Raw genomic sequence first — 12793 nt, 5'->3', positions numbered from 1 at the left:
GGTGGTGGGACCTGTGCTCGACCACGGCCAATGCCTTGGCCACGACCACTCTCTTGCCTATCAACTTGATCTCCAGCCCAAGATTGAGCGTCTTCACCAGTGTCGGGGTTTGCTTGTAAGGAGGCCTCAAGTTGATTGTCGCGCGTATTGGTTGCGGTTAATTGAGTGGCAGTAGTTCTATTGTGTGCTTCAATGGTCGTTAAACGGTTATTGATAGCATTAAGAGCCTCTACAATCTAGATTCATTATGGGTTATAGACCCAAACCATGTCTCGAACAAGTGGGCATACACAAAGAAACTCTAAAAGGAAACCCTAGATGTGACTCTAACCTAGATGCAACACAAAAATCTTATGCTAAACGTATGGGCTATAATACCAAATTTAATGTAGGACCAATACATGAACCAAGTATTATGTGAGATCAAGTAGCGAAATTAAGGTAATAATAATAAAAAAAGAATATAAAGCCTGCCATTATGATCACTGATATCAAATAAACCATAAGAATATCATGCACAATCCTAGCCTAGGTTACCAACATTGTAGCACAAGATCATTGAATAAATGAAACTAGGATCTAATGGATGTAGGGACTTCCAATGAGGATAGGATAAAGCCTTCTGTTTTTTCAAAGTAGAAGACCAAATACACCTTAGGATGAAATTAGGGTCAAAGAGATTGTGAAATCTAAGAATTAGGGTTCCTGGGATCAAATTGGGTGAAAGGGTTAAGGTATTGAGGTATGAAGATGTGGGAATTAGGGTTTTAGAGGGATAGGATGTAAGGATTAGGGTTAATTGAAGAATGGGATGAGCTAGGATTTGGTGAATTGGGAAAATTGAAAAGTTAAGGATTTCTAGGTTTAGGGTTAGGGTTTTGGGAAAAGATAAGAAGGTTTTGATTTAAGGGTGATAGGAAACCAAAATGGTCAAGGTGTGGCCTTACGGCTAACCTGTAGGGTTCACATGCGTGGCCGTACGGTCACACGTGTGGATAGGTTGGATGGGTTTAGATCTTTTAGGGTTTGGATTGTTGATGGGTATAGGAAAGTGAGGTTCAGAAGAAGATGAAGATCTGGGATGAGAGAATTAAAGAACTTTGAAGAAAATACCTTGATGGATAATGAAAGGGAATTATTGTGAGGATAGATGGAGACCTCGTACCTCCGTTGACAGATTAGCCTCACACCAATTTCCCTTTCAAATCACATGAAAGTATCTTCAAATCTCATGAAGATGGAAGAAGAAGAAGAAAAGAGCAAAAGCCTCTTTTTTTTTTTTTTCCACACAAAACCTAATGAGGGAGAGAGTCACATGCCCGCTCTCTTTTTATAGCTCCAACAAGTTTCACTAATTACAAAAAACACCATGTCTTATGAAATTTTAATAAAAATGGCCCTAATCTAAAGAGAATCTAACAAATCACTCATGAAGGTGTCCAAACATAAAAAATCAAAACTAAATCCTGAAAGATTGATGTGGACGATCCACGATCAATGACCCGGTCATGTGATCCATGCGATCCAACGGTCTATATCACTCAATATAGCAGCCCATGTGCATCTTCCCAGTGTGGGGTCTTCTAGATCCTCGCACATGCACATGGGGTCTTCAACACGATCACGGGTAGTCTCATAGCCACAGGGAAATCGGTGCGGCCCACTTCCTCCTCTGATACGTATGCAAAGGTGTACACAAAGGTGATGTCCTCATCAATGTCCTTGCACAAGGGCATACATGCGCAATAAAAAAGGCATATGCATGTGCACATGCTCAAACACAAACACAAGAATAGGCATTTTTCTGATTGATTTTGAGTACAATATTGTTTCCCATTTATGTATTGTCATGATTTAATTCATTTTTCACCCGTGGATCTCCCTGCTATCACATCTTCTTCACTACAGCAAAATTCCATGCATCAACAGTCTGCTCAGCATGCACTGATGTCAGCTGGAGCGAAAGATGCAGGTGCTCATGACATCACTATTCAGCATGTACCCTTACTACATTCCAAGTTCATTGATATTTAGTTCCTCTCTTTGTTCTCGAAATTAAAATTTGTTATTATTTATAATGCAGATGCTGGCCAGGTGAAAGCAGAAGCCCAACAGCAACAACAAAATTCATCTAATGATTTGAGCATGGAACCTGCTACTAATTTTGGAGTAAATAAGAGTCTCATGAATGAGGTTGATTTGAAAGCAGATATGCCTGTATGTTGAGAAGTTTGTGTTCTCTATCTTATCCCTGTGAAAATATGTTCATGTTAGCTTTCTGGGACCTGTTATGTTTTGCAACCACTACTCTGAATGGACATGTTTTCTGCCAAATGATAGATTTGACTATGAAGATGGGAGATTGCTATTGTGAGAGTACATCTCAAACATGATGGAGATGTGCCAAAAATGTTAGTGGTGTTGTTAAATTTCCACCTTGTATATATATATATATTTTTCTCATAAGATTAGAGTCTTCCTCAGCCATCTATGGAAACAAAGTGGGAAATATAGATCCTTGTTCCATCTCCATTGCTTGTATATGCATATCAGAAATACCCAATGTGCTTGCATAATAGAAAGCCATGCAACTGTACTTTCCAAAGTATAAACTCCAGCGTCTGTTAACCTCTTGATACCTAGGCTTATTCTTTCTAAATGAGCCTAATATCCCTCAACCCTGATGGAGATATGCCAAAAATGTTAGTGCTGTTGTTCCATTGGGTGGTACCCAATGTGGTACCACCATAGGTTCTGAATATCAGTATTTGAGTGTGTATTGTCTGGGCCCCAAAATGATATGATAAAGGCCATCAAACCTATGTCAGACGATATTGGTGTGATTTTTTTTTTTTAATCGCCAAAAAATGTAGAAAAATATCATGAAAATGAAGAATTGGGAAATACATGATTCTATCATTATATGTGTTTTGCGAAGGCATTCAACTGTTTATTGGACCATTTTTAATCAGAATACTCAATCAACTTCACCTGCTGAAAATTGAGTTTTAGTTCTTTGTCCTCCAAAGTTGGTTTTAAAGTATTTGGAAACTAGAAAATGTTTGGTTGATTATCAATTCTACTACAATGTTTTTGTTATATATTTTTAAGTTTTTAAACAAACATCATGGGGATAACTCTAGTTTATCCAAAATTTAAATATTTGTAAAATTGAAACATTTGTTATTACAATCAGAGGTATCGTAAATGAAATATAATGAATGACATGCCATTATAAGTAATTATATGCATGTTATCCGGACTTAATCTAAGAATCTGTCTCTGATCTGGTTAAAATGAACAATTCTAGTTGGACAAAAATCAACAAAAGATGGTTAAAAACATTGAAAATCAACTAAATTGCCCCTAGCCAAACACAAATCGAGCATGATATCGATATGGTGGATGATGGTCCATTAGGTAGAAATACAACAAGAAGAAGAGGAGAGAGAAACAAAAAACAAAAACAAAACAAAACAAAAGTGATGGTTTACCCCCTTTTCCAATTTTCCCTCAAATGATCCACTCTAGTTCGATTGAATCCTGCTCAAATCTTGTGTTTTGATATCCAATATATGCCTAGATCTAGTCGAAAATGAGTTTCTAGGCTACCTCTATTGACGCAGGACAGCCCTAATTATGATGCATGCTCATGGAGATAATTAAACAGCGGGAATAAAAGGAATAAATGATTTAAAATTCTAACAGTAATCATCATAACTGAGAAAATCATAAAGGAAACATGCAATGGAGCGGGCCATCACTACAACCATGGAGTATGGAATTCAATTACTACTTAGGTTGGATCCGGTGAGGGATGAGACCTCCCGATCTTGCATGGTCACACCCAATCGATCAATGAAGATCACTAGTCCGAAGAACCAAGAAGTTTCTCGGATTAGGGATTTGAGAATTTAGGGATTTGAGAATTTGGGGATTTAGGGTTTAGATCGGTTATCAAGATTTTGATCGAAGAAGAATTAGCCAAAACTGAAAAATAGAAGAAAGAAAGTTATTACCTTGAGGAAGTTGGAGGGGCACAAGAAGAAATTAGAAGAAGATGATCAAGGGGAGAGAAGAAGCACCATTAGAGAGAAGAGAGGAAGGAGGCAACCAAAGGGTTTGCTTTTCATTAATCAATAGTTGAAATTTGTGTTTAGGGCTTTAGCCCACTTAAATAAGCAAATAAAGACATAAAATTACTAAAATACCCCTAGAATAAGCAAATAAAGACATAAAATTACTAAAAGACCCCTAAGTCAAAATCGCGCAAATAACATAAGTACGGGAAAGTTTGGGTGCTTTTGGGCACTCGATCTTCTTTCTCCAATCTTCCTTCACATGTGTCTTCCCTGAGTGGGGTCTTCTATATGTCCCATCACATGTGAAAGGTCTTCAGCTGCTCAATAGTCGCCTATCCATAAGGACGACACTTGTGGTTGGCGCTTTCTTCGTTGGTACACCTTGAATGCGCTTGTGTCCACATCAATTCCCCTCGGGCGAGAAAAACTCAACTCCGACGAGTTGAAACTTTTGTAGCCTCGAGTAGATCTGGATCAATACCCTGCAATGCGTCGCCCGACAGCCACGTAGATTCAGATGATGGTTTGTTCTTCCACTTGACAAGATACCTTTGGAAACCCCCATCTCTCGTGGTTACTATCTCGTCATCCAAGATTTCTTCAATTGCTTCTTTATTGGTAATGGGTGGAGGAGGGGGTGGAAGGGGTTGGGTAGCAAACTCAGAAAAAGGCCATGAAAGGGACGATGTATCAACAATGGGAGTATGGGCACGGACTAGATCTTCCACATTAAAAGTTAGATTAATGCTCATTTCAGGTGGAAGGTCAACCCGATACGCGTTGGACCCAACCTTTTGTAATATCTTGAATGGTCTAGCACTACGCGCTTGTAATTTCTTTGCAGATCCTTGAGAGAATCGCTCTGGCCTTATTCACACCATTACAGTCTCCTTCTTGAAATTCTTGCACTCTACGATGAGAATCAGCTGAAACTTTATAATCATCATTGCTCTTATTTAACCGCTGTCTAATATGTGTATGCAAATCATGAATATGGCGTGCGAATGCATCGGCTGACTCAGAAAACCTTTGGGTAACAGACATAGGTGAGAGATCTATGGGCATTCTAGGTTTATAACCACTTACAATTTCAAAAGGACTCAACCCTGTAGATCTATTAACTGACCCATTATAAGCAAGTTCAGCAGTTGGTAAAATTAGGTCCCAAGTCTTAATATGTTCACCCACTAGACAACGTAGAAGATTTCCAAGGCTACGGTTTACCACTTCAGTTTGACCATCTGTTTGTGGGTGGTAAGCAGTAGAAAATTGCAAACGAGTTCCCATAATGTGCTACAGTGTCTTCCAAAAATAGCTAGTAAATCGAACAACACGATCAGATACTATGGTTTTAGGTAACCCATGGAGACGCACCACACCATCAAAAAAAAGACGAGCAACATGAGACGCATCTGACGTCTTCGAACATGGGAGGAAATGCGCCATTTTAGAAAAACGTTCCACAACGACAAAAACGGAATCGTGCTTTTTTATAGTCTTGGGAAGCCCGAGCACGAAATCCATACTAATGTCCTGCCACGGAGCATGTGGCACTGGCAATGGCGTGTACAGCCCGGTATTTTGCTTTCTTTGCTTTGCCAGCTGACATGTTCGACACTGCCCTAAAACTTTGGCTACGTCTCGCTTGAGGCTTGGCCAATAGAAACGATCTTCCACGAGGGCAATGGTCTTATCATGACCAAAATGACCAGCTATCCCTCCTGAATGAAGCTCCCAGATGAGGAATTCACGAAGGGACATACGGGGAATACAAAGTCTGTCTCCCTTGAAAAGAAAGCCATCTTTAAGAACATATTCACCCATAATATGCTGGTCACTAGAGAGCGACGCGTAAGTACCCCCAAAATCAGGACATATGGGGTATTCATCTTTCAGTTGCTCAAATCCGACTACCTCTACACTCAAGGAGTTGAGCAACGCCACTCTCCTACTAAGGGCATCCGCTGGTTTGTTTTCAACTCCGGCCTTGTGTTTTAAAACAAACGAATATTCCTGAAGAAACGCTACCCACTTGGCATGCCTTGGGTTGAGTTTCTTCTGAGAATGCAAATATCTCAAAACCTCATGGTCAGAAAACAAAACGAATTCTTGCGGTAGGAGGTAGTGTCGCCAATGTCTCAGGGATTGCACTACCGCATAAAATTCTTTGTCGTAAGTGGAGTATTTTTGTTTTGCCTCATTCAGTTTCTCACCGAAATAGGCCACCGGGTGTCCTTCTTGACTCAACACTCCACCTATACCGACACCAGACGCATCGCACGCTACTACAAAGACTTTAGAAAAGTCAGGTAGACGCATGACAGGAGCTTCCACCATCTTGCCCTTAATTTCTTTAAAAGCCTTGACGGCGGCTTTAGACCACACGAACTCTCCCTTTTTCATGCACTCGGTAATGGGAGCCATGATCGTGCTAAAACCCTTGATGAACCGACGATAAAAAGTTGTTAGGCCGTGAAAACTTCGCACCTCATGAATGTTCCTTGGTTCTGGCCACTCAACTATGGCCCTGACTTTTTCAGGGTCTGCGCGCATCCCTTCAGATGACACTATAAATCCTAAGAACACAACTTGGCTAGACATGAATGCACATTTCTTAAGATTAGCGTACAACTTTTCCTTCCGAAGGACACTACAGACCTTCTTTAAATGTTCAAGGTGTGATTCCTTAGTGGTACTATAAATAAGAATATCGTCAAAGTACACCACTAGGAATTTTTCCATGAACGGCCTCAAAGCTTGTGTCATCACCCGCATGAAAGTACTGGGTGCGTTAGTCAAGGTGAAGGGCATGACCAACCACTCATACAGCCCATCTTTCGTCTTAAACGCCGTCTTCCACTCATCTCCTGGGCGTATACGGATTTGGTGATATCCACTCTTGAGGTCTATCTTAGAGAATATAGTGGACCTGGCCAACATGTCAAGCATATCATCAAGTCTAGGTATAGGGAACCTATACTTGACAGTAATTTTGTTTATGGCACGGCTGTCCACACACATGCGCCACGTGCCGTCTTTCTTTGGCGTCAACAATGCAGGCACGACACACGGGCTCATACTCTCTTGGATGAAACCCTTTTGCAGAAGCTCATCAACTTGCTTCTTCAACTCTGCATGCGCTGCAGGGTTCATCCTGTAGTGAGGAAGGTTCGGTAGAGTAGACCTTGGGACAAGATCAATGGCATGCTGTATGTCCCTCATAGGTGGCAACTCATTCGGTAAGTCTTCAGGAAATACATTACTGTATTCCTTTAGGACCGAGGTCACCTCACAGGGCAACTCTGATGGAACCTCAGGTGTAATTTCTCTAGCCACAAGGGCATACACCATAGAATCCTCCTTAGCCTCTTTTTCAAACTCTCTTGCGCTGATTATATGTAAAGACTTAGGTTTGGATTTCCCCATTTCTCTAGGCTCACTTGCCTTCTCATCCTTCTTCTTCCCTAGTGTATTCTCAGGTGGCATGGGATTAAGTTTGATCTTTTTACCATTATACATAAAAGTACACGCATTCGAATGGCTAAAGATCGTGACATCATTATCGAATAGCCACGGTCTACCTAGGATAACATGTCCTACATCCATAGGTAAAACATCACACCACAGGGACTCTTTGTATGACCCAAACTCGATGGGAACTAGACATTGCTGGGTGACAGATAGGGATGTCTTGTCAACCCAAGAAACTTTATACGGGTCTGGATGAGGTGTGGATTTCAGTTTTAAGCGATCTAAGGTGCTAGTGGAAATCACATTCTGACAACTTCCACTGTCCACTATCACCTTACAATTCTTTTCACCACACTTGGCAATAGTGTAGAAGATAGTGCTTCGACGCCAGTCAGCACTACTTCTAGACTGAGCTAATACACGCTTGACTACTGCAAGCGTTGCTTCTCCATCCACTTCTTCATCAGTAAGTCCTCCTTCAGCGTGATACTCTTCAACTTTATAATCACCCTGGTCATCTCCACCCTCGTGGGACTCGCCTATAACTAAGGCTCTCCCACGGCTCTTCGTAGGACACTGAGACATGTGGCCAAGGTTGCCACACTCATAGCACCTCACTTGGCTCATGTTACTAGGACCGGCACCAAGAACCCTTTTACCCTTGTCCTCCCTAGGCCTAGGCGGAATGGTCGCATGTGCCCTAGGTTGACTACCAATATTAGGTCTAGTTCCTTAGGAACTAGATCTAGCACTGGAGTCTCGGGACTCAAAACGACGAACGACAGGAGCCTTCAGATATTGCTCTAACTCCTGCACGACTTGATATGCTTCATCTAAGTCCGTTAAGAGCTGAGTAGTAAGCTCGCGCTGAAGATCCGCACAAAGGCCCGTCTTGAAACGCGAGAGCGTCACTAGAGGGTCTTCTCGGATATCACATCGCATTACATACTCTTCAAATTTAGCGATGTAGTTAGCGGCAGGCATTGACCCTTGGCGTAAGGATTGCCATTGGTCAAGGAGCTTCTGACGGTATGAGAGGAAGGTACTTCTCCTTCAACTTCTCTTTCATCTCATACCAATGTGTGAGAGGGGCTCTACCAACTCTCTCTATCCTACGCTCGGTGTTGGTCCAGAAAAGCTTGGCTTGACCCACAAGCTTCATCTTAGCAAACCGCATTTGACGGTTTTCCGACATGCCATACCACTCAAAGTAGTGGTTCATGTCAGCAACCCAGTCAAGGAACGCCTTGGGATCCAAGCGCCCATCAAAACTCGGGGCCTCAACTCTCACACTCTTCATCGCACGCTCATCTGGATCATAGCGGTCTTGATGACCACATGTGGCTCGTGCCTCTCGCACCACACCACGACCGTTACCACGATCTCTATCCTCATTACCACCACGTGTAGCAGCACGTTCTTCAATGATTCCTTCTACTTGGGAGTGCGCATCTTCCCCTACAGCGGGGTTTTCCTTTTGGGACGCCTCTAGTTGCTCCACCTTAGTCATGGTAGTGGTAATTTGGTTCTCAAGGCGGGCAAACTCACGCCTTTGACCCGCTTCTAGGGCGGTTATCTTTTGTATCAATTGAGCAAGTTGCTCAGATAACTGCTCGTTATTCATGATAGGTTGAAGTCCGAAACCTCTACCTCTTCTCGTGGGCATACAATGAAGACTTGAACCCAACTCTACCTAACTAGACTACTAGGTGTTATGACTTTCAAGATGAATGCGATGAATGCAAAACTACTATGAACTGACACAAGTAAGTTAAAACAGGAAACAACTCAAATCTGGAAATTTTCCAGATTAGGAACTTTCTAAAATTGGAAAGTTTCTAAAATTGAAAACTTTCTAAACCTGGAACTTTTCTAAGTTAAACCTAAAAATCAAAACCCTAATTTGATAACTCAATCTAGACAAAAACCATGCAAGCCTAGGCTTTAATACCAAATTTGATGCAGGACAGCCCTAATTATGATGCATGCTCATGGAGATAATTAAACAGCGGAAATAAAAGGAATAAATGATTTAAAATTCTAACAGTAATCATCATAACTGAGAAAATCATAAAGGAAACATGCAATGGAGCGGGCCATCACTACAACCATGGAGTATGGAATTCAATTACTACTTAGGTTGGATCCGTAAGGATGAGACCTCCCGATCTTGCATGGTCACACCCAATCGATCAATGAAGATCACTAGTCCGAAGAACCAAGAAGTTTCTCGGATTAGGGATTTGAGAATTTGGGGATTTAGGGTTTAGATCGGTTATCAAGATTTTGATCGAAGAAGAATTAACCAAAACTGAAAAATAGAAGGAAGAAAGTTATTACCTTGAGGAAGTTGGAGGGGCACAAGAAGAAATTAGAAGAAGAAGATCAAGGGGAGAGAAGAAGCACCATTAGAGAGAAGAGAGGAAGGAGGCAACCAAAGGGTTTGCTTTTCATTAATCAATAGTTGAAATTCGTGTTTAGGGCTTTAGCCCACTTAAATAAGCAAATAAAGACATAAAATTACTAAAATACCCCTAGAATAAGCAAATAAAGACATAAAATTACTAAAAGACCCCTAACTAAGTCAAAAACGCGCAAATAATATAAGTACGGGAAAGTTTGGGCGCTTTTGGGCGCTCGATCTTCTTTCTCCAATCTTCCTTCACATGTGTCTTCCCTGAGTGGGGTCTTCTATATGTCCCATCACATGTGAAAGGTCTTCAGCTCCTCAATAGTCGCCTATCCATAAGGACGGCACTTGTGGTTGGCGCTTTCTTCGTTGGTACACCTTGAATGCGCTTGTGTCCGCATCATCTATCTTCTGGAAGAAGAAAATAAGTAAAGAGAGGGAAAAGAGTACCAAAAACAGAAAGAAAGATTGAAAAACACAAACCGTGTCGATAACAGTACAAGGTGTATCAGCCAATACAACCGCTGATTTTTTTTTTTGCTCTCCCCATTTCACCTTGTATTGAGTATTGGTACCAATCAATATGGATATAATCAAGGCATAACAGTTGCCATAATGACCGCCATCATTACTGTTATGCTACAGGCTGTAATTGCCATTATGGACGTTTATTTTAAAACTATGATGACCCTGTAATGGCTGATACATAATGGTAAAGGTGGCAACCATTACGCATCATGGAGACATAATGGTCATTACTGAAAAAATGGCCTGTAACTGGACTGATATAGTTTTTTTTTTTCTCCCCTTTTTAATAAATAAGTGCCGTAACAGCTTTTATGGCCTGTAACAGGGCTGATATATGTTTTTTTTTCCTTAATAAATAAGTGCCGTAACAGCTGTTATGGCCCGTATCATATTGGTAATGGTGGTGGACATTATGGCCACCATTACCGTCACGGAATACCTTGGTTATGGCCCTGTAATGTGCTATTATGGAGCTGTTACAGGGACTTTTTTTTTTTTTCCGTAACTGTCGTTATGGCCCTGTAACGCAAAATGGTACCCGCCGTTAACCATTTTTGGATGCCATGGATAAAATACAGCCATATCAGCTGATAAGAAATAGATATTTGTAACCTTGGTAGTTGGTACCACCAGTCCTCTTGTCACCCTATAGGGAGAACCTTACTATTTTCTTATGATGCATCACAAACCCACCATGCTGACCTGGTCACGTCCGTTTGGTGATGTCCCTTGACATCAGCCTAACACTTCTTTTAGGTGTTCTTCTTTCACTCCTTCCTAGTTATCCACAAGAAATAAAACAAATGTGATTTTTATCTTTACAATAGACCTCAACTATCCAACCTATTCAAAGCCTCATCAACCATCTATGTCAAGTCTTGGAGATAAATCATAAGACAATGGACATATAGTATTGTACTTTTAACTGTTTAAGTTTCCATATTTATATTTAAGATGTAATTGGTGCTCGTGTTATGTTATGCAAGTAGATTGACCCTTGGCTCTGGATTAATGCAGGCTGGAGTTTCTGGCTCTTCAGCAGAAGCTACCCAAGTACCGAGAGATACCGATCTCTCTCCTGGGCAACCTTTACAATCAAATCAATCTTCAGTTAGCCTTGGTGTCATTGGTCGAAGAGGCTTTTCTGATCTCGGTGCCATTGGCGATAACCTCAGTGCCTCAATTGGAAATTCTGGAGGTATGCATGATCAGTCATATAATTTGCAGATGCTTGATGCTTCATATTACAAGCTTCCTCAACCAAAAGATTCGGAACGTGCAAAGAACTATGTTCCAGTATGCAAGCTTTCCACTTCTCCACCTTATCTTGCAATCCTATAGAAAATGCTTGAAAGTCTGTCAATAAATAGATAGATCTGTCTTGTGCTCATTCAATTATTTAACTTTACCATTTGTAGAGACGCCCCGTGAAGACTCCACCCAGCTATCCTCAAGTGCAGGCTCCAATTGTTGACAATCCTGCTTTCTGGGAACGATTAGGTCTTGATACTTTGGGCACGGACACCCTTTTCTTTGCATTTTACTATCAACAGGTATTTTTTATTTGTTCATTTTCATTCTTTAATATGCTTTTTGTTTTGTCATCAACATTAGGTTTTTCTTGTCTTAATTTGAATAGTGCTGTAGAATACTTACCAGCAATACTTAGCTGCAAGAGAACTGAAAAAGCAATCCTGGAGATACCACCGGAAGTACAACACATGGTTTCAACGGCATGAAGAGCCAAAAGTCACAACTGATGAATACGAGCAGGGAACTTATGTGTACTTTGATTTCCATATTGCAGATGATGACTTACAGCATGGCTGGTATGTTAACATACATCACATTAATTGGATGAGATTAATGCTCAATTTTTTCAGTTAAAAATTATCTATGTACCACCGTGTCGTGAAAGTTGTGTTTTACCCAAGTGGTTACTGTATCCATAAGTATCAATCTGGATTAGAATTGTGCTTCAGACTTCTTCGTTAGTAGATATAACCTTATGGTTATCTCATCCTTCTTTTAAGAACTTCCCATCTCTCTCCAGCCACTACACCGGGATCATATGGTTTTCTCATCCTTCTTTTAAGAAACTCCCATCTCTCTCCCACCACTGCACAATGGAAGAAACAGATCGTCCACCTTCTTAAACTGTCCAATGTAAGGATCTTGGCTATCATACCCACAAAAGTGAAAGTCTTTAAGCTGGCGGGGATCAGGGCCTTCCATCCTGTTGCACATGGGGGAGATACACCTTCCCTCATCATCAAAGCTGAGAAAAGAAAAAAAAAGATTT

At 41.0% G+C, this 12793-nt stretch overlaps 1 protein-coding gene across 11 annotated transcripts in view; it reads left to right on the top strand.

Moving 5' to 3' along the window:
- Window positions 1-12793, top strand: part of LOC131233962 (general negative regulator of transcription subunit 3-like) — a 107679-nt gene that overhangs the window by 73274 nt on the left and 21612 nt on the right. For 7 of the 11 annotated variants that reach the window (XM_058230861.1, XM_058230867.1, XM_058230868.1 and 4 more), the window contains 5 exons: window positions 1909-1972; window positions 2084-2217; window positions 11509-11787; window positions 11910-12044; window positions 12139-12320. In XM_058230861.1, the coding sequence (XP_058086844.1) occupies window positions 1909-1972; window positions 2084-2217; window positions 11509-11787; window positions 11910-12044; window positions 12139-12320 (794 nt within the window). Of the gene's footprint in view, window positions 1-1908; window positions 1973-2083; window positions 2218-11508; window positions 11788-11909; window positions 12045-12130; window positions 12321-12793 lie in introns of those variants that run through there. The other 4 variants (XM_058230863.1, XM_058230864.1, XM_058230870.1 and 1 more) reach the window with 4 other exon arrangements.

Source organism: Magnolia sinica, chromosome 18, assembly GCF_029962835.1.
Source record: "Magnolia sinica isolate HGM2019 chromosome 18, MsV1, whole genome shotgun sequence".
NCBI lineage: Eukaryota > Viridiplantae > Streptophyta > Magnoliopsida > Magnoliales > Magnoliaceae > Magnolia > Magnolia sinica.
Note: the sequence above shows the minus strand (reverse complement) of the source record. Positions and strands in the feature narration are given on the sequence as shown.